The sequence below is a fragment of the Hermetia illucens genome, chromosome 5, assembly GCF_905115235.1.
Source record: "Hermetia illucens chromosome 5, iHerIll2.2.curated.20191125, whole genome shotgun sequence".
NCBI lineage: Eukaryota > Metazoa > Arthropoda > Insecta > Diptera > Stratiomyidae > Hermetia > Hermetia illucens.
Genome location: NC_051853.1, coordinates 87,490,216 through 87,512,704, shown reverse-complemented (window position 1 = coordinate 87,512,704; position 22,489 = coordinate 87,490,216). Strand labels below are relative to the sequence as shown.

Sequence of the window (22,489 nt, the reverse complement as noted above, 5' to 3'; positions counted from 1 at the left end):
GAGTGACTGCGTGCGGAGTGAGAGAGCTGTCAAATGAAGCTCATTACACGGACTTGTGTGAGGCAATATACAACAAGTTCGATGCGAAATGAAATATTCGAAGACGCATTCACTAACTGTAGAAACTTAAAGATCATCTGCAATGCCGCGATTTTGTGCGCGGACAATTGATATGCGTGCATATTTTATGTTATGAAAATCATACAATGTAATGCCACTAATAATGCATATACCTCCGGAGTAACTTCAATTTCAATGACTGGAAACGACGGGACTAATGCGGGGGACAGTAATGATTAGCACTTTTAACGCAAATAGTGCCTTCTGCAGTTCTCAAAACGAATTCATTCAAATTAATTACATGCAAAAATAACAGCCGAAAACAAAAAGCGCCGCCAAATTGCAAATGGTGTAATCTGTCATCAGAAATTGTGTAATCTGTCATCAGAATGAACCTTGTTGACATGTAGCAGACTTTACCGACCTGAAATCTTCATTGTACATTGAAGCTGCGTGCGGTCCGCAGCTCCTCTCGTCTACATTCTACACGCATCTTAGTTATGTTTCCCGCTTAATGTGCTAGAATACTCGACATCAACAACGGTCTAAGACAAGGAGACGCTGTAACGAACTACACGGATTGCAATGGTCAAACGACCATCTTTAGTGGCCGAGGACAACCTAGAGAGAAGAGCTATCCCAAAAACTTAAAACAGGTCGAAATACTGGAAGCACGCGCTCCGGGTATAAAGGTTTTGTTTTCATCTTTTGTAAGAAATTTCAACGCACATCTTTATATACGTATCTAGCTACAAATCCAACATATTCCTTCATATTTTTCCAAATTACAAGCCATACGTACATATTACAGCCATATCCTTACCCTAAGCAAACAATCTGCCTATTTCCTCTATATATATATGCACGTATATAAATTAATCGTACCCATATTTCCGATTTACTGCGTGCACAAAAGCATACACATGTACATATATAGTACGTATATTAAATATAGCTGGTTTAATGTACAACTATATCTATATATATTAGCACGCATGTACTACATACCCACATACACACATGTCTGGTTTGAGTAATTGACATTCTTATACAAATGACTAAAAAAAACTAAAACAAAATAATTCTTTACGACCCCATTCATATGAACTCACTTCATTGTGGTATTGACGAATTGATATCTGATTATGACGTCATACGCGTTGTAGAATTCACGAAATTCACAAAAAATGGTTAAGTTTCACCCCCTATAACTGTATTAATAATAGTTGAATTTTCTTCAAGCTTCAAGTTGTGCACTATGTTATCCACTACACCCACGAGGGATGGACCCATCTGGGATGGACATAAGGGGGTTGCCGGGTGAATCTCTAAAATGTGGAAATATACTGTTATTAACTTTATTTGTGTAGATATCGAAACCGGATGTATTTGGAGGCCTAGATTCCGTGGACATGCACTAGTGTGATTTTTTTTCAGAATTTTCGGTTGGATAGATTCTGAGAACGAGACCTGTCACACTTTTTGATGGTCATATTTTGAGCCCTCATTCCCCTATGTTTTACTCGATATCAAATATGGAACCAGGTTCGAAAAGTATTAATTGAGCCCCACATCACCACATTTTATGACCCTCCATTCACATCTATGGGGAGCCTCCCTTAAACTTAACACAAAATGGCGCCACTTGCTGAATGTAAAGGGAACAACAGATTGCACGCTCTCGCGAATTTTCGTTACAATTGATCTAGCCGAAAAAATCGCCCGTGCCCCATAGATGGAGTTTTTCTGAAAGAGTCAAGGAATGTGCTAATCCTGAAGCCAAATAAACCTTTAGGGGATCCTTCGTCTTATAGACATATGTGCATATGTGCCTGCTAAACGGCATTGGCAAGCTTTTCAAACGGGTCATCTTCAATAGGCACACACATAATCACAGAAAAGAAGCATGGTCTCTCAGACAGGTAGTTCGGATTCCGAAAGGCATGATCTACTGTCAATGATATCAGCACATTGACCGAAATTGCGTGAAAAACAATGGAGCTACTTTCGACGTGGAGAATGCCGTTAATACGGCAAAATGGAGCAAAATCATTGCGACTTTAGCTAAATTTGGCCCTCCTAAATACCTGGTGCACATAGTCGTGGAATTTCCCCCGGAGAGGATATTGTGTTACGATTCGGACGATGGACCTAAAACGTATGAAGCAAAATGTGGGGTTCCACAAGGATCAGTCCTCGGTCCTCTCTTGTCGATAATAATGTATGACGGAATTTCAAAGTTGCATAAACCCAAAGGAGTGACAATCGTTGGCTTCGCAGACGATATCGAAGTGACTATCGTGACACAAGATATTGATGAGATCGAAGTACTCACAAACGAGCCAATTTTTGAAATCACATCTTGGCTAGAGGAAGCTGGTCTGACACTCGCGGAGGATAAAACCAAGGTAGTTTTGATTACCAAGCGAACGAAACAAACATCTATAAAAATCAGGATTGGTGAACACATCATACAGTCGCAGCCAACGCCAATACCTAAGAGTCATGGTTGACCAAAAACAAAAATTCAAGTCCCATCTTGAAAATTTAGCAACCAAAGCTTCCGGAGTTTCTACATTGCTGACGAGTATATTACCAAATACAGGTGGTCCTAGGCAAAGCCGTCGACTCCTGGTCTCGCGAGTTATCAGCTCCATCTTGCTCCAGTTTAGGCACCGTCTTTCAAGTTGGAAGCAAATAGAAGAAAAATGGAAGCCCCATACCGATTGACTGCATTGCAAACGTCGTGCTTACCGTACAACATCAGACGAAGCAGCTTGTGTGATAGTAGGCATGATCCCCATCGACATCTTGGCGAACTAAGACCCATCATATGCAATCGGTGAGTCCTACACCTATCGTCGGCAATTGGCACGAAGTGAATCTATTTTGGAATGGCAAAAAAATGGGATGATTCACTTAAAGGACGCTGGACACACAGGATTATTCCAGATGTCTCTAAATGGATCAAACGAAGGTACGGTGAGGTTAGTTACCACCTAACTCAATTCCTGAGCGGACACGGCATACCAATATCGCTTCGGGAGTGCCGACTCCTCATATTGTCCGACATGCGCGGTTCGTCGCACACAGAGCGGAGGCGGAAATTGACGCCGGAGCACGGTTAACACCCAATAATATCGTGAACCAAATGCTAGCCTCTGAAACGTCTTGGAGGGTGGTGGAAAAATTAATGAAGGCGATCCACAATCTCCTGAGGTGGGAGGAGCTTCGGAGGAAAGTTGCAAATAACGGCAGGAGTCGCAGTTCTTAACTGATCCTGCCATGCGACTTAATATCGAAATAGCAGTCCCGCGGGGTAGGCGAAGGAGAAGGAGGTAGTTTTAGTGAGTAAAAGTCCACATAATCGTACATAAAAAAAAGAGACAGACAGGCAAACAGACGGACTGACAGACCGACTCGATTCTAATAAGGCGTGACCGTGTAGGGCCGCCCGCAAATATTGAAGCGCCCCGTCGACACGGGCTTGCATGCCTCTGTGCCAGCCTGGGTCGGGAATGGGAGGAGATCCTTTGAGCGCTTCGATCCCTCACCTGTCATTTTTCAAAATTAACGTGTCTATATCTATATTGAAAATAAACCCACAAACATAGGGATTCGCGTAAGTCTAACAAATTAAACCAAAACGCGAGCTAAAACCGGCGCACTATGAAACGGAGAAACAACAACCGAGTTGTTCCCCATCGCAGAGTATTAACATATATAACGAAAGTCAAGCAAAATGGAATAATTCAATCTTCTTCATTTGAAATCCGTGAACAAAGTGCAAATGGCCCCTTGAGGATGGGGTTGCACAACTTAAGCCGCCTGTTTCCGTATTCCATCATGGCTTTATTTTACCTGTCACATCATTCAGACACAAAATAAAATATATGAATTTTCCAAAGAACGAAGAGAGTGATGTTGCACTCAAAAGTAGAGAAAGGCACTCCTCACAAGTTCAGACGGCGATGCCTTCCAGCATATAGCTACAAAGAAGCGACCAAGAGGGGATATCTACCCCAAAACCTAAAAAGGTGAATACTTAGTAAGTTTTTGAGGTAGTTCCCTCTTGGTGAAATCGGGCCACTCACAGTGGGTCTTTGACCACTGCCAATCATATTAATCATTATATTTTATGGATTATTTTATGCTGGATTAAGAAATGATGTCAAAACTACATAAGACGTCTGGGAGAAAAACCAGTTCTATATAGTAAAGACCATTTGTACTAAAAATATATAAAAGATTTCAAAACTTTGTAACGGATTTCCATTATGATTTGAATTATTAAAGTCAATTTTTTATTTTCATATGTAACATTTTATTTACTGTTTTTTTTTTCTTAACACAAAAATATCATTTATTTTAAATGCACATTTTCTTCCTTAAAATTTCAGAGAATCTAAGCTGGCTGTTTCTCCGGTTTTTCTCCCTCATTAGAGCTCATAGCCTTCGGCTTCCTACATTGTAGCCATATGATCTCCTGGAGCCAACTAATGACATTGATAAACAAACAAACGTTCAAATATTGAAAAGCCATGTAATAGCTCCTCGTCAAATCGCGAATATATCCTACAACTGGACCAATTGCAAACATTATGACTCCTTGAAGGAACATAAAAAGTCCATAGCCAGAGGAAAACCTAAGACAAATGAATAAATATCATTTTAATTGAAATTATCGTCATAGCTTACCTCTCTTTTGGCAAATATTCTGCGAATACTAAAGGCATCGGAATATGCATCCATGTTTTGAAAAAACCGATAATGGCGGTTAAGCCGGCCATTGCCCAGAAGTCTCTAACATAGAGAAAAGCTGAAAACAAACGAAAGCAAACAATATGAACGACTAAATTGAAGCTAATGAAATCATACCAAGTGAAAAAGAAAGCAATGAAGAAATGAGGCTAAAATCTTTTTGAATAGAGTAGTCAGTGTTACTATAACTTTGCTAATGACAGTATGACTTCCACCAAATTTCACAATATTGTGCTCCAAATCACAACTTATATTATTCTAAAGAGAGAGAGGTAGATTAAATTCATAAAATAAATCTATTTGCTCTATCGCGTGGTCAAGGTAGAGGCAAGTAGATTGAGACTGGAGATAAGCACCAACAAAAAGAGTCATCGAACCCCTCATATCTGTATCGCCAGTCCTTTTCCATATCTAAGAAGCGTCGTTTCTACCGACGGTAATGTCAAACTTGATATTGCTCGTCGCATTAGTAGCACTAGATCTACCTTCGCTACCTTGTCTGGGATAATGCTGTGTCTGTATTATTATATGGGAAGTGTTGGTGACCATCACTGTTAATAAAAAGCTACAAGCCTCCATCAACACAACCCCCCCAGGAGTACATGACGCAGAAGAGCGAAGCAAGAATTCAAACGTCTGGGAAAATCCTGAAAGAAGCTGAAGCACATGCCGGGACGCCGTAGGCGTATTTGACGCGCCCATATATACACATAACATATATACAGATGTACCTGTCGTACGAGATTAATCCCACCCTGCTCCGCAAACGCAGAACTGCATGCGACCAAGCGCGTTTCATGGGTTGCGGCTGATAACAAGACCCACCGGGTCTTGATGTAACGGCAATCCATACAATAACCACTGATAACCTGTTAGAGATCTGCAACAGAACAACAAAGCCTCGACCTGGAAAAATAAGGCACTTAATGGGGTCATCACGTGTGAAGACCTTTTTTCGCTTTATTTAAAATTTTTTTGTGAAGAACTATCATAGATAAAGGTGATAATATGAATTCGTTATATATTTATCTTAAACATGCGTAGTAGTTTTTCCAGCCCGGTAGCATTGTTCATCATCGAAATACAGAGCAACTTATACACCCATCTCCAAAAAAAGGTATTTTTCTGCTGCCACGCTAGAGGGCGCTGTGATCATCTTAATGGAAAAATGTGAACCGCATTTAACGTGCGGACTTAATCGCAGGAGACACCGGATGAAAAACATACCGAGGTCCTCGAAAAAGTTTCGAAAGCCGTAGAAGGGGAAAGAACTGGATCAACCAGGGAGGTAGACCTACTGCCCAGTGAAGAGCAGAAGCCGGACGACCTAGACCTAGGACTCCTAGGGCTCAGGGTGGACAGCGACGCACAGGAAAGCGCCATGTTCGAAGAGGGGGGCGATACTCCGATAGTAAAGAAGAGCTCAAAACAATAAACGAGCCAATGGCCAGCACTAAGATGGCCCAGATAAACCTGCACCATGCGAAAGCTGCATCTGCGGTAATTGCAAAGGTAAGTTCCAAGAAGAACTTTGGAATAGTGCGGGCTCAGGAGCCCTAGGTGCACCGGGGCAGATTTGCGGCCTCCAAGGAGGAAGCATGCAGGTAATTTGGGACTCCTCTTGTGGAAAACCAAGAGCTTGCATAATTCTTAAACGTAATTTAAAATATATATGTCTTTCAGAGTTGCTGACCAGAGGCCTTATGGTTATCCAAGTCTCATTGGGAGCTGGGAGGAGCACTCAAGAGGCAGTCGTGGTACCGGGATACTTCCCAGGAGACGAAATCCGGGCTCCACCGGAAAAAGTCGCTAAACTGGTGAAGTATTGTGAGAGGAAGGCGCTACCACTTCTCCTCGGCTGCGATGTCAACGCACATCAAGAAGTCTGGGGAAGCAGCGACACCAATCGTAGAGGTGAGTACCTTCTTGAATTTATTCTTAGCAATAAGTTAGAAATATATAACTTAGGAAACACTCCCACATTTGTGACCAGCACTAGACAGGAGGTACTAGACATAACTCTAGGAAATATTCTAATGAACGGGAAGGTCAGGAATTGCTAGGGTGTCGGATGAACCCTCTATGTCTGATCACAGAATAATCAGATTCGACATTGAGGGTAACTCCGAAACAGAATAATAATGAATCTCAGGAGAATGGATTGGGAATCCTATGCGACGCGCTTGAACAACAACATTGCCAACCTTCAAGGGGGCGGTGACATCAGGAGCGAACTGGAACTAGAAACAGTGGTGGAAAACCTCAACACAGTCGTCATTGACGCTTATGAGGACAGCTGTCCGGCTAAGACAGTTAAGTCATCAAGAGATCTACCATGGTGCAAGAGGAACCTGGCCAGAATGAGAACAGAAGCACGAAAACTCTTCAACCGGGCAAAACAAACCGGGGACTGGCAGAGGTACAAAAATGCACTGACTGCGTATTGCAACGCGATCAGGGAAGCAAAACGGAATAACTTCGGGGAATTCTGTGAAAGGATGGAACAGATCACAGAAGCAACCAGGCGTTACAAGGCTGTAGCCAAACACGGGGCAATATCCTTTGTCTGTTCGAAGAAAAAAGATGGGACATTTACCGAGAATGAGGAGGACAAGGTACACCTGCTTCTCAGAACTCATTTCCCGGGGTCCTACTCCACGGTGGCAGGCGACAACATTCTGCCTGACAACAACGAATAATATGGGAAGAAAGGGAAACTAGCAAAAGAGGAATGCTCAGAAGCTAGGCTAGGCTAGGCAATGGGAACTGGGAAATTCCGTATGGGCAAAATGCTAGAAAGCAGGCAAATAGAAGTGCCATAAAAGTTGTCCACAGGGCGGGGTACTATCGCCGCTTATGTGGAGTATGGTAGTGGACGAACTTCTAGACGTACTAACAAATACGGAAATACAAGTCCAGGGTTACGCGGACGACAGTTAAAACACTGTAGGGACAAATATGAAGATACCTAAATCCAAACTGGACTAAGAGTTACTGGTGCCTCGTGCAAGAAGGTGGGACTGCGGATCAATCCAGCTAAAACCACCATAGTACCATTCACTAGGAGATATAAGCTTGATCACCTCAGTGCTATAAAGTTACATGACATGGAGGTGAAACGAGAAACAGAAGTCAAACATTTGGGATTTACGCTAGACCAAAAATTACTCTGGAGGACACGAGGGCTCTGAAAACTTGTAGGTCCATAGTAAATGGAAATCCAGCTCTAAGATACTACTTTGGATATATACTGCATTAGTGAGGCCTATGATTAGCTATGAAGCGATAATCTGGGCAGAAAGTACCGAACTCAGCACACAAGCCAGGGAATTACACAAGCTCCAAAGACTAGCTTGCGCAATGAGGACATGCCCAACGGCATCCCTGGAGGGGCATAGTATCGCTCATAGATTGCATCATTATATAGGCTACGAAATCGTCCATCCTCATGTAAAGGGCCAAAAATTCTTCGGAAGATTCTTCTCTCGAACGCGGCCAAGAGTTCGCAATTTTTCTTGCTAAGTGTCTTATACAGTAAGAGCTTGGACCCTATGGTGAGACGCTTTTGTAAGCTGAAATGGGCTCTGTTGGCTGCAAACAAGCGTCGCAGCTGTTATTGGTTGTAATTTTCGACCCTAGATAGGAGAAGCTATCAGCGATCTCAAAATTGTAGTCTCAAATTATTGAACACTACCCGCAAACTCCGTTAGCACATACTTATCCATACACATGCCTGTCACCAATAATTTATACTGACATTCGAATAACGAAAAACAGCTAAAAAGTAAGACGAAAATTTCCCCGCCGTTCAGATTCACTTTATATGATGATGATGTCATACACCTATTAGACCACAATAAATTTACGTGAAATGAAAAAATTTAACTTTTAATAACTTTCTTAATAATAGTTAAATTGCGTTTAAACTTTTAAGAAACATGTCCTATACTATCGCCTATACTGCGACTATGCTTATGCTTCTAGAATAAACTTAAGGGGGTTTTTGGGTAAATTCCCAAAAATGATGATATACTATGATTAACTTTATTTTTGTGTAGATATTGGAACGCGATGTATTTTGAGGCTTAGATTTTGTATAGGCGCATCACTGGGACTTTTTCAGATTTTTCAGTTTGATAGGTTCTGACGAGACCTACTTCGCTTTTTGGGGGTCACACACACGCTCACTCTCCTAAATTTCACCCAATATCAAAAAGTCGATTTTCAAAAAGTACTAACCGAGCCCTTTCGTTTGATACCCCACATGACCATATTTTTCGGAAAAAAATTACACCACCCTTTCGCATGTATGGGGAGCCCCCTTCACATCAAACACAAAATGGCGCCACTTGCTGCATGTAAAGGAATTCACAGACTACAAGTTCTCACCAAATTTTGTGACAATCGGTTTAGCCGTTTTCGAGGGAATCGGATGCGACAGACAGACAGACATTGAATCGATTTTAGTAAGGTTGTGTATTTACACGTAACATAAAAATTTATTGTGTTTACACAAAACCTTAAAAATGGAAAAAAAACATCAAGGTCGGTGGAATGTAAACATCTTTATCGAGAAACTAAAGAAAGATCTCATAAGATGAACAGCTTTACTCAGAAGATGTTTTTGATCTAACCTTTACTTCCCTAGTTATCTCTTACTGTTGTGATAGCCAAAAATGCATGATGCAAAACTGATGCATGATAGGTGAAATTGGATTCCGCATCCCAAAATTAATATAAGTCAGCATAAATTAACTGAAAACTTTTTTACAAATTTGTTTTTAAGTGACTTGTGTAATGTTCCTTCCTTATTCCGTCACCCCTCATTAAATAATTCCTGCATTTATTCTACAGAACAAAGTTTATCTCAGCTTATAAATAATACGCTTATTATCTTTGTCTTGATAAGAGTGAAATGTTAGTTTTCAGATGGTAATCTTCTTATCTGAACTTGGCTTACTAGTTTTTACTACTATTTATCTACCACCTAATCTCTGCGTGAAATTTATTGACTTCATTGCAAGCCCAGTGAAAACGGATGCAGTAGCTGATCTATATCTTTCCACATTCATATCTTTGCAGCGATTGCATAAAGATGGCAACGGTACATACGTTACATAAAGAGTAATCCTAATGATATACATACATGTGTGCAACCAGCGTATGACTCTAAATTAGTTTCGACTCTAATGGATTCTCAATTCAGTTAGTTTGTTTATGTGAATTTCAAAAAGAAAGGTGAAATAAAAATTGTGTATTCTTACCAAATCGCGAAATTATGCTCGCGATAGCTCCCGCTAAGAAGATGTACCTCGCTGGAACAGGTGCAACCGCATTAAGCACTACTAAGGCACACCTAGAGAGTAAGTCAGCACCTGCCCCTACTGCAATTACTCTAGAAACCTCCAACTAAGGCCACAATTAAAAAAATATAATATTTAAAAACTTTATTAAGATTTGAATACTTTTCTGGAAAAAGGAGCAATTATTCTAACTATCCAACTAACGCCTACCTTCGTATACTCCAATTCAAATAAGTAGAGCGGCTGGAAGGAGAAGAAAGAGAGATCTGCGTAGAAAGCAAGTGTTATCCCGAGGACGATATTAACGTAAACAGGTTGTTTGAGAAGACTCAAATCCAAGAAGTCAACTATCAGTTTCCTAGGAAAATATTACGTTTAAAATCGAATGTTTAGAGTAAAGTAATGAAGAGTACCATTTTCCTGTAGTTTTAGGCTGAGGCTCAATAGCTTCGGTGATAATCACGGAGCCAGTCCAGTTACTGTAACTTGCTAAACTAGATCTTCTCGAGTTAGAAACGCTATCTGCAAGCTTCGCACGTCTCAGCGATACTATCGACTTCATGTGACCTTTGTCCTTCATTTCAGCAATAAGAGGCTTCAATTGGTGTGAGTCTTCATCCTTGATTCTGCCTTTTACTGCTTTTCCTATTTCATGCTTCTCTCCCTCCTCTTGGTTACTCTCGTCCTCTTCAGTAATTGGAACTTTCTTCATATGCCATTCCACAGGATGCATGACTAACATTCCAAGTATACAGTTTCCTGAAAAGGCTGTTATGAGAGCAACACATCCGCGGAATCCATATTTATCTAGAAGATGCTCAATTACAATGGGAACAAACATGTGCCCCACGCCGATAATTGATTGAGTTACACTCATCATCATAGCTCGTCGGGTTACGAAGTAATGGTTGAAAGTGGAGAACATTATGGGAATCATAAAGCCAAAAGCGGCACCTGAAAATAGCACAATATTCGTAATAAGGACCAGATAATATTTCCTTATCTAATTTTTATTCTCTATTCCTTCAAATATATTGAATAGGAATCATATAGTTTAATTCGAAAACAAATCGGAAGCCAGAAGTTCCGTACTTCAGTTATGAAAGATTTTGTTGATCCTTATGTGAGAATATTTGGGTACGCGATGGTTTCATTTTTACATGGCTGGTTGTCTATACATGTTGAATATATCCGATATTCAATTCGATGTGGTACTGACCTTTTCTCTTTACGGGAATTACAGGCCTTAGGTCTGAGAAGACCGGGTAGTTGCATACGAAGTGCAGGGCCGTCTCTTCCTCCCTCTTACATTGGCTGCGCCGAGTTCACCACTCCCATTTGTTCCATGTTGGAGCTAAAGGAGAAGTGTCCCGTTAAAGGCCCTACTACGGTTTTCATGTCCCACTTCTTAAAGGACAACAAGAACGCCGCTCAAGCGTCCTCGGATTCCTAGATACACAAAGATTGGCGTCTGCCGGCAGAAGTTCAAATCTCTCGATTCGGCGTAAATCCTTACAATTTCTCCCTTCAGAGTGAACTTGACAGTGATGGCCGGATGCCAAAAGCTGGTTCTGGCCCTACCACTGTGGATCCTGAACCTTGGTGAACCAGTCTTTTGCCTTCCTCATTATTAGCAATGTTTGAGTGCCCTGGATCAGAAATGTTTCATTCAGTCGGCCAAGTTTTATCAGCACTTGATGGAAATCGCACACCAGCTGGCTTGATATGTCGCTGCTGTTTAGTGTTGATAATGCTGCCAGACCATTCTTCTCTTTTAGTGATTACAACAGAGTATGCTTTTTGGAACACGAACATGATCCGACGGGCATCAGGGCCACCTAATATTTGCCAAGCAATTCCCAGATTCACGCATGACCGTATGATTGGGCGCGCCAACGGTATCAAACCTATAGGCGCCGCTAGGTGCTTTCCATTTCACCTTCAAACAAATTAGGTGAAGGTTTGGGATAGTTTGGACTGTCGCGGTTTGCGAAACAAATCTCATTACTCTAGTAATACTCGGCCAACCGAGCCTCAGTATCTACGACAGAAGGTTCCTCCTGTTGACAAAGTTCAGTCTGGTCCACTAGACGATGCTTGCATGCATCAAAATGGGTTTTATTATGGATCCAATGAATCTGTTTTAGTAAAAATCCCCAGGTCTTACATATTGCAATCCTGCAGCACCAGAGCAATGTGTAGGATTTCTGGTATTGTTACTGGATATGCTTATTCCAAATTAACTTGGAATGGAATCCTACTTCTAAATATTTGACTGTTTGTACCAGCTGCATTTCCTCCTCTGCTAAGTTGGGTAACGTGTAGCTTCTTCGCCTGACATTCCTAGTGAACATAACTAGTCCAGTCTTCCTAGCGTACACTGTGAGTCCATTACGATGGGCTAACTGTGGACCACAGGCAGAGTTGCATTCAAGCGGTCACATATTCTATCCACAAACTAGCCGGTAATTATTACGGCTAAATCGTCTGCAAATGTTTGTGTGAAGAGCTTTCTGTCCTCCAGGAGCGATAGCAAAGTGTGCATAACTAGGAGCCATAACAGGAGAGAGAGAACCCCTCCCTGTGGGCAAACCCAGGACGCCCTGCCTCAATAGACTTCTGTCAGATCAAATATCTACTCTCTACACTCTACCGTATTCTTTACCAGACATCGAGCATATTGCCTACAGTGGAGTGCCACCTACGGATGTATGTATCCCTTCTGAACGGATCTACTAGTCTCTCCTGTCGTTTTAACGGAAAGGAAGTCAGATTGATCGGTCGGAAGTTTTTTGCGTCTGTAAAGGTGTGTTTCTCTGGTTTGGGAATAAATATTACCTTCACATCACGCCGGTTAATTGAAATATAAGCATGTCCTAAGCAAGCAAGATACTCCGAATATGTAGACACAGGGCATCTATTCCCTCTATTACTAGACCAGAAATTCCACCAGCGTGTTTTACCTTCTTTGACGGCTTGAGTTAACAGTTCTCTTCGAAAGCTTCAGTAATGTCAGTTTAATCGTCTGGGTTGTTTTCCCAATTCCAACAATGGATTTGAGGCGTCTGCCAGGGATCGTAAATCGGGCGCTCAATTCTGTTTTGTTCCTCGTCCAATTTATCTTACGTGGATTCCGAAATTGAGTGGGTGGACGTGGATCCATGCCCATTACAAAATCAACGCCCCTGCGGTTCATGAGCGTGATATCGTTTAATACTTTCCATTATCTGACTTATCTGACCATGTTGAGGAACGTAGGTTCATGGCTGTCTGCTATTACCCCATGCATTTACTTTTAGCATATTGGTTGGGAAATAAGCAGAGCACCATAGAATTTCCTTATCTGCCTCTTGTCTTTTCATTGGCAGTTTAACCGTGTCGCCATTAAATAGGTTGTTAACCAAGATAGCCTAAAGGTCTTTTAAAACCACCATGCAGGAGTGGGTCTATCATTTCCACTGGCATATAACCCACAAGCAACCCATGGTTCTTGTATGGGGTGTATATGTGCATATCTCGCAGCTATTGATCCGATTGCTGATAAGTGCAGTTCTCGCTTTACAATGCTGCAAATTTATTTGATATATATAGCACCTCATCCACAATTTAGATGAAGAACCCATGGGCTGCACGTTTCCTTTGATGCTTTTTGGAGTCGACACTTGTAATGTGGCGATCCCGTAGTAGAGCGCTAGTAACTAGTAGTGAGGAAAGTTTCCGACCGATCGGCTGGAGGTGTTAAAGTTATTATTACACTAAGTGATTCCAGAACCTCAGCCAGAGAAAGCACTTTTAAATGGTGGCAGTACGGTAACTCTCTTTATGGTCAGTCGCCCAACCTCCCACACATCGTTAAAGAAGGAGCAGTACTGTCTGAGGTACTCGTTCGTGCTATCGACGGCAAAGTTTATCCGTAGCAATTTACGGTATAAACCTACCGACTCAAAGCGTAGTGTAATCCCTTGCGAGGATGCAATCCTCACAACTAGAAGGGGTTCCCTCTAAGCTGATCGCAGTGTTCGACATCGTACCCATTGGATTGGTGTCGTCGTACAAGACCCATCCATAGGGTTCGATAACCTTGGCTGCAAATGAAGACTCGGATGATGCTGGCCGAACCCTCTTTACAGCCTTTTGAGCCGAAAAGTTGGGATCATCAGAAGACCGCTTTGGTTTGCCTTTAGCCGCAGATACTCCTGACGATCATTTCCCATCAATATAGGCAGTCCCAAAATTTCTACCGAATTGGATGTCAATAGCTGAAAAAGGTGCGTGTGACAAAGAGACAACCAAATAGCGAGGCAGCCGAGAAACGAACACAAGTGGACATGTATTACTCGCCACCGAACCCGAAAAAGTGAAATGAGGACGGTGCAGATATCACATTTGTTAGTGAAACTTTGGCTAAGAATTTCCAATAGCACGTTTATAAAAGATACACATACGGCGACCACCAGGTCATTATTTTTTAAATCAATTTATCAAAATAAATTGGTCCCGAAAGACAACTGTAAAATGGACAGTCCACAGGCCTGACGAAAAGACTTTCAAAGAACCTCTACTGCAAAACACAAAACTAGAAAGCAACGTAAATGATAAAGCTTTCTAGATCGAGCAGCATGCAAGGTATACATGCCAAGGCGCTCTGATTCCCATAAACGAGAACTAAAGTTCTGTTGGAACCTTGAAATCGAAGAAAGTCGCAAAACTTACAAACTGATAACCTGGAAAATATGGGACTGTTGGTAAACACTGTTCACCTAAAGCCGAGCGAATGGACGAATCCGGATGGCGGAAGGAGGGAATTTATCATCATAACTGAAAGTCAGATACCAATCGACTCAGTTGTGAATGAGTACCTAAGTCAAATCAGGGTAATAATCTCGAGCGAGCGCAATGCGTGCGCAGTGTAACCATTACGGTTTTGAATGAAGCGGTCTAACACACTTCAGTCCATTATGGATTGTTTCATCAACTATGGTGGATGGACAGCATTGTACGAACACTATACCTGCGCATCACGTACGAATTGATGACAGCAGAACGGAAAGCGCAGAAGATTGCCCACTTTTCCCTATAAAAGAGTTGGAAGAGACAGTTAATCAAACAGATGCCCCAACCTCGGCCAGACCTACTGCTTAACATCGGCCAGACCTGCTGCTTCGTTTGCCTGACAGAGAGCATTTTTCCTTCTCCATGGAAAGTGCCGGAGCGTGCATTAACCAGCGAAGGGAAAGGCTATCCTTAGCTATCGTTTACATACACAATGCGCATATGCAAGTGCTGGAAAAGCTAAGCATATTCAAGTGCTGGATAAGCTTATAAGAAGTAGACCCGCTGCAGAGATAAACTCCGCCTTGTTATTTACATATCATGCTGATCCCAAGCCCAGGTAAAGGAGGAAGGGCTGAGAAAAGGCGCTTTGTACAATCCCTATTAAAAAAACAATAAATTGCTGAAATTAGAGAAAGACAGTTTGAGTGATTCTAATATGCCGAATCCAACCTGATCTCTGTTGGTTGCAGGTCTCGTGACAAGCAGGCCAAGCAAATGCATCTAATGTCGTTAAAATAAAATGATCGCATTGAATGCCCTCGAAAAAATGCTATGGAGTTCATCTCAATTGACCCGAGAGGACGGGCCCCGCTCTTAACGTTTGGACGACGTCAGGACATTAGTAAATTAGTCCGAGTAAATCAAAGTCTCTGCACACTAAATATTGCCACCTTCACTGAATAGACACAGCAACTCACAACAGCTCTTCGGAAAAAGCGCAATAATATCTGCTCTGCAAGAAACCCAGACCATTGGTCTAGAGTCAAAAGCTACGACATAGAACGCGAACGTGGTGAAAATGGCAATCAACTTCTCTATTTTGGTAGCCCATACAATGATTACGGTGCTTGGCATTGCCATCCCAGGGTTTTCGTTACGCCGAGAGATGCGCTTTCTGGCAATTTTTCGATGCAAAAACTTGTAACTTGTCCGCTGGTGACTACATCGTCAATGTGACGAACGTATAGTTGAATTTGCGAACACCCATGAATTTGTAATTATAAATATTATACATGCTTCATCAAACGATTGTCTCATCTTCCTACATTTTAAAGTGGGAACAGTAGAGCGCAAATTGACTATATTTTCATAAGTCGCCGACATTTTATCACTGTCACTGACCACAAATCCGTTGGCTTTGGAATGACGATATTGAAGTAAAGGTCCGCGAAAATCCTCTACCACAAATTTCTCAACGATGAAACGTTGGCCAATTGACAAATCTACAAGAATGTCGACTGGGAAGCATAGAAATCATCGCTATCACCCGAGCAAAGAGTACAAAGATCTTTACGGCAAACTGAACCCTCGGGGTGGCAACAGAGATCTATATCGAGTTGTCAAAAGTCGGTACCAAGGCACGCAGGATATCGAACAGTTCTGCTGCGTCAATGACAAGAACGGAACTTCGCTTACCAACTGACGAGCCGCGATGTATAGATCGCGAGAGTATTTGAAGCAGCTTTCAAAAAAGTATTCCACAAGCATTGCCTACATTTATACCAATTCCATTTGTCAGCGAAATCGAGGAACCAATAAATCGAATTAAATCGGGGAAAACAACAGGACCTAATGACATCGCAGCTGAGCTCTGGAAAGCGCAGAGCTGGCATCCAACACTGAGGCTCAGTTAATTCTTCAATGGAGTTATTGAGGATGGTAGAAGAAAGCATCACCGTTTCAATATAGAAAAAGAAAGGTAGTCCAGCATAATGTTCAACTTACCGTCCGACTCAGTTTTTATCCCTTACCATGAAGATTTTTTAACGTATATTTGATAACCGTATTCGCAACATCATTCAAATAACCGTGAATCAGGCCGGGTGTGTCAAGAACTATGGAACTGCTGGCGCACTATATCTACGCTGCGCGGTTACTCATGGAGAAACACCGCGAGAAGCATCTTCATCTTTATATTGCATTGCAGGCCATAAACTCATCTGGTATGCTCTACGACAACACCTAGTGCCAGAAGAACTCGTGTGCTGGTTTCAATTGTTTTAACACGATCCGAAAAATAAAGTGCGTAGTGTGGTAATTGGTATTCATCGAGGAAGCGCCATCTCACCCCTCCTCTTTATTCTTCTTATGGATACTGTCACACGGGCATCCAATGTCCAGCGCCCGATATTCTGTTTTATGCAGATGATGTTTTCCTTGTGTCTAATAGCAAAGATGACCTTGAACCACTTGTCCAAAAATTGACTGAATGACTGAAACTGAATTTTTGTCGACCGATCCCCATCGAACAGGCACTATCAGTGTCAGTGCAATAACCTGCCCAGAACTGAGCCATCTAAATATTTAGGATCAATGCTATTTTATTAGCCAACGCGAAACTGCGTTTTGAAATTGCTTCACGCATTAACGCAATCTGGATGAAGTGGCGTACAACTGGTGTTCTTTGTGATTTTTGTGATATCAACGAACGTCTCAAATCTAAAATTTACTGCAGTGTCCTCCACCCTGTCGTCCTCTATGGTTCTGAGTGTTAAGCGCCTATAAAAGACAATGAAAGGCGTCTCGCAGTAATGCCTTATGGCGTAATCAATTTTGATCACATCCGAAATTAGGATATCCGCGATATGGGGTTGCACCGATCGTGAAAAAATTACGAGAGAGACGTCTTCGATGGTATAATCACGTAATGTGCACTAACGAAAATTCGCATGCCGAGATTGGTCTGAACATCAAAGTCGATGGGATTTGAATGCCCCACGACCGCACCCAGACATTTGACAGAGCAAAACGACGCAACCATTCAAGACCAGACGACGGGAAACACACCTCCGCAAACGTGCTCGATATCGTGGAAAGTTCCATAACGTATTGCCAGAAGCAACCAACAAAATGGTTTTTGACCTATTAACGTCTTATAAATCGATTAACACTTGCTGCACACATGAGAAGTGCCACGCTCTGTCTGAGGTTGAGCGTGCAAGCGAGAGCACGGAACAAGTGAAAGAGAGGCATGATCGGCCCAAACATTCAAAATTTATCTGTCTTCTCGCGTGATGCCAGAGCTAATAGTTCGAATAGTTCTGCTGCTGGAACCGCGCGATACCTGCAAGACATCTCGAGAAGAAATCATTACTACATGGTTCGAGTTTCCGGAAGAAATGGCAGCTGTCAGTGCCAAAATAAAATGTCGGCTTCACGTGCAAAGCAAGCCAAGGTGTACAAGAAAGTGGTGAACATTACACTGACAAAAACTGTCAAATGCAAACGAAAACAGTTTCCCTGCGTCCTTGCTTGTGCTATTACCACTCACAAGTCAGAACGTGGGACGTTTGATGTCATTGTTTATAAGTACTCTCCGAAACAACCACAACAGTTGGTGTACGTTGCGGTGAGTAGGGTAATGAATATAGACGGCTTGCACATCATCACGGAAAAAGATGCTCCCTTCATCTTCAAACACGGTCGAGATGGTAACGACTCCCAGACTACACGAAATATTCGTAATGAATACGTTCGAACCCGTGGACACGCACTTCAAACAATCACTAAGTAAAATTATGTGATGACGCTAACAACGCTGGACAAACTATAGTGACATATCTTAATTCTCAGAGTTTGTCTGGTCATTCCATGGATATTGAAACGGATACAGCGATACCTAGGTCTGATTATTTGGTATTGACTGAAACGTGGAAGCATAACAATTGTGATCCAGTTCTAGTCAATAATTATGAATATGTATCGCGCCAGAGTAATCGATCGAATTCAGATACAAACGTAGTTGGTGGAGTATGTTAGCAATCTATCGCAAATTATCATCAACATCAACGGCCAAGTTCTCCAAGTTACATTGTGTTACGCAACTCGTGTCACCAAAAACACAGGTGACGTGTCCTTGGCCGAAATTAGAGGATTCGCTGCTGATACAACAATTAAATTTGTACTTGGCGCCGTGTATATCCACCCTGGAGAACATTGGTATGTTGCTGTACCAAGTATTGTCCCATATGTTCACAACAGCCAGTATGCGCCACCGTTCTTGTGGGTATTGATCCCGATGTAGAAATTCTTCTTTGTAATTGCAATTTTCAATTAACTCCTTCCTTGTATTATACAAAATAATAATAATTCAGTGATAATAATTCAATTTAATTCATAAAAGTATGCAATTTTTCACGAATGTTTCTTCATGACGTTATCATGTAACACTATCGTCCGTAAACCGACTTCACAGACAACCAATTTTTAAGGTTGGGGTCGTGTGCGGTACCAAATTAAAGGTCTCGGTCAGTACTTGAACGGGTTGAAAGTGATCATTTTTTTTAACGAAACCAATCCCAGAAACTACCCAACCAAAAAATCTGTAAAAAATCAGGGGCTGTCACGATGCCTGTTCAAATAAAGTTAATAATAGTACATTACTATAATTTTTAGTAATTGACAGGAAAAGCCGCCCTAAGTTCCGCCTAGGATCACGAAATGCAGCAATGTAGGCTAGAGCATAGAGCATGATCCTGCCAAATTCGGTGAAAATCGCGCTATTACTAACAAAGTTATACAAGGTCAAAGCTCTCACTTCTCTGCAAATTCAAGACTATGAATGTCAATATCACTTGAAAGTGGATATTTTCACATAATATATGCGTATATTACGTGCTACATACTAATGGGACAAATACACACAAATCGCTTTATAAAAGAAATACACAAAACCTTTCACACCTGAAGCGTTTAGCTTCCGGTTTCAGGACTTGTTTTAAGTAGGAGGGATCATTCGAAATTCACTACTTGCCACTAGTATTAGGTACTTGTAGTAAGTAAAATCCGGCACCAGGCAAAATTTTATAACTCAAAAATTGAAATATATTATAATTATACTTCTCCTTTATGTAAAGAAGATAAAATAAGGAAAGATTTGATGAGAGAAAATAACTGCGTTCAAGCAGATTTACTGTAATATGTACAATGAAATCCAAATAAACATACCTTGCACACCAGCCGCAATAAACAAGTGCATAGCAGAGTGGGCGAACGTCTGAACTAAACCACCTAAAACAAACAGGAAACCTCCAGCAACACCAACTGATCGTTTGTCAAATCTCTGGATAAGAGTATTCGAGAAGAGACCTGGAAATCCAATGAAAAAATCAGGGTCCACCCTTAAAAATCTTATTTAAAAGCCACAAACCTGCAATGCTCATCACTCCAAAAGAACACCCATTTGCAATTGCAACGACACTAGTCCCAACTCCGATGCTCTTCAGAAAGTCGTTGAATATCAAACCATAGCAATGCATTCCAATGGTACCGCCTAGCTGCAGATGTACTTCAGTCATTTTTTTGCCTCGAATATTTTTCTTTACAGGAGTGACCGAATCCTGATCCACTTTTGTGGCCCAGGGGTCCTCCTCTTTGCGCAAACACTCAAATTTTTAAAAAGGACGACTAACGGTTTTCTTCATAGCTGAGGCAGCTTACTAGGGGGAGGCAGCATCTGATGAGTTACCTCTGCCCTAGACGAAATCGTCAGTCGTCCTTTTTAATTTTAATTTGTTTTAAATTGAAATATGAAAAATACTTACAAGCACGAGGCCCATCCCAACGCAAACTAAGTATCCCCATCCTCCTTCAGGAGCTTCTAGCTTGTACTTCGGTTTCTTATTCGATTTACTCGTCCCATTCATTTTGTAGGATTATTTTCGATTTGACTTCCAAAGGCCCCCGAAATTCGTATATTTTTTAATTATTGTATTTAGAAAAACTAAAGGCTACTTCAGGCCTTGCACTAATAAAATTTCTTATTCTGCTAGAACATTCACGCTTTTTTTTCTTAAATTAATAAAAACTAACTATAACTCATCCAATTAAAACACTTGATTCCTCGAATGAGAATTTCGGAGAGATAAATTCGGCACCCATACGTGGAAGAATATGTGGGAGAAAACGGTCTAGTTAGGCTGGAGTTCCTGAGTAACTAACTGATCATTTCAAACGCTAAGAAGTAAAATTTGAAAAATGTTAAGTCATTTTTGAAAGAATCTCTTATCAAAGACAATTAAATAGTTATGGCCTTGTTATCTTTTTAACACATCACTTTACACATATTTAATGATCATGGAACAGATACAAATATTAATTTAGATAATCCGGAAAAAAACGCGACACCAAACAAGTTTCCTTGAGCTTTTACGCTTCTCATTTCACAAAGATTCACTCTTCTATTAGTTTGTGAAAACAATTGAGCAAAGTGATGGAATTTCTAATTATCCTTAATATCAAAAAGGAGAAAAACGTACCCACAAGGCATGATTTCGTGCTACGTAGTGAATAAAAAATGCGGATCTGGAACTGGACTGACATCCTCCTAGTGTGATTTAGGAAAATACAGTGTATCATCAATTTGTTTCTTAAAAGGCTTCTTCTACGAAAGGCCCACGTCCTGAATTCCTGAATTTGAATGGAATACAATAGAAAGAGACATTAAACCAAATATGCATCGGCAGCAAAAATTCTACCTAGATACCGACTAATCTAGAAAAATTTAAGTATATTACACATTCGCACTTATATTCTTCAACTTAACCATGGAAAGGAAGCAGGATTAGAGAAATCACAGGAAACAACTGCAGAACAGTAAAGAATTTTAGGGTTTCACATTGCCCTAAATTTGTTAGCGCCAATTTTCTGAGGAAGCAATACTTAAAAAGTCGCTATCCAAGAAGTCAATATAAGCATTTTAATTGACATCTTTTTTCCATTATCTCTTTTTATTTTATTTGAGACGCAAATAAGTTCTTTAAACAATAAACAGAACATAACATCAGTGTCGTATATCTTTGGATATACAGCCGACTGTTAGTATAATTCTATAAACCGATAAAAGCTTTTCCAGCAGAGTACTCGCACGTGGTGGAAACTGGTAGCTTTATGAGTTAATATGAAAGGTTTCGTAATTCCTTTATACAAAAAAAAGTGTAGTGTATCATTGAAAGTGCAAATGTGGCCAACTATGACTTTGCCGATAATAGTCGAATATCTATCAAACTCCCCAATTTGTATGCATCTATGTTATTCCCTATGATAACAGTGATTGAATTTTAGAATAAAGACGGTTCAGCCCCAGCCCCCCGATCTCGTTGCTCCGCGTTCTAACCTCAGTCACCACAGATGCCTGTGTTAGCCTTTGTGAAGTTCCAGTACTGCAGGGTTATCACGTGGACAACATTAAGTGTGATAATAATTAAATCGAAGCACATTCTCATTAAAAACTAAGGCTGCGTTGCTGCCCAATACTCAACAAAATAGCGAACGAAGAAAGAAGGACAGCTGAAGAAGGGAGCACTTGCCTT

At 41.2% G+C, this 22,489-nt stretch overlaps 1 protein-coding gene across 1 annotated transcript; it reads right to left on the bottom strand.

The window, feature by feature from the left end:
- Positions 1 to 4,448: 4,448 nt before the first annotated feature.
- On the bottom strand, positions 4,449 to 21,129 carry LOC119657114 (monocarboxylate transporter 7-like). Its single transcript, XM_038063874.1, has 8 exons — positions 20,723 to 21,129; positions 20,329 to 20,455; positions 20,127 to 20,267; positions 10,538 to 11,078; positions 10,335 to 10,482; positions 10,086 to 10,230; positions 4,759 to 4,879; positions 4,449 to 4,706 (listed from the first exon to the last, which is right to left on the bottom strand). The coding sequence occupies exons 1-8, from the start codon at positions 20,822 to 20,824 to the stop codon at positions 4,466 to 4,468; spliced, it is 1,566 nt and encodes a 521-aa protein (XP_037919802.1). The 5' UTR covers positions 20,825 to 21,129; the 3' UTR covers positions 4,449 to 4,465.
- Positions 21,130 to 22,489: the final 1,360 nt, after the last annotated feature.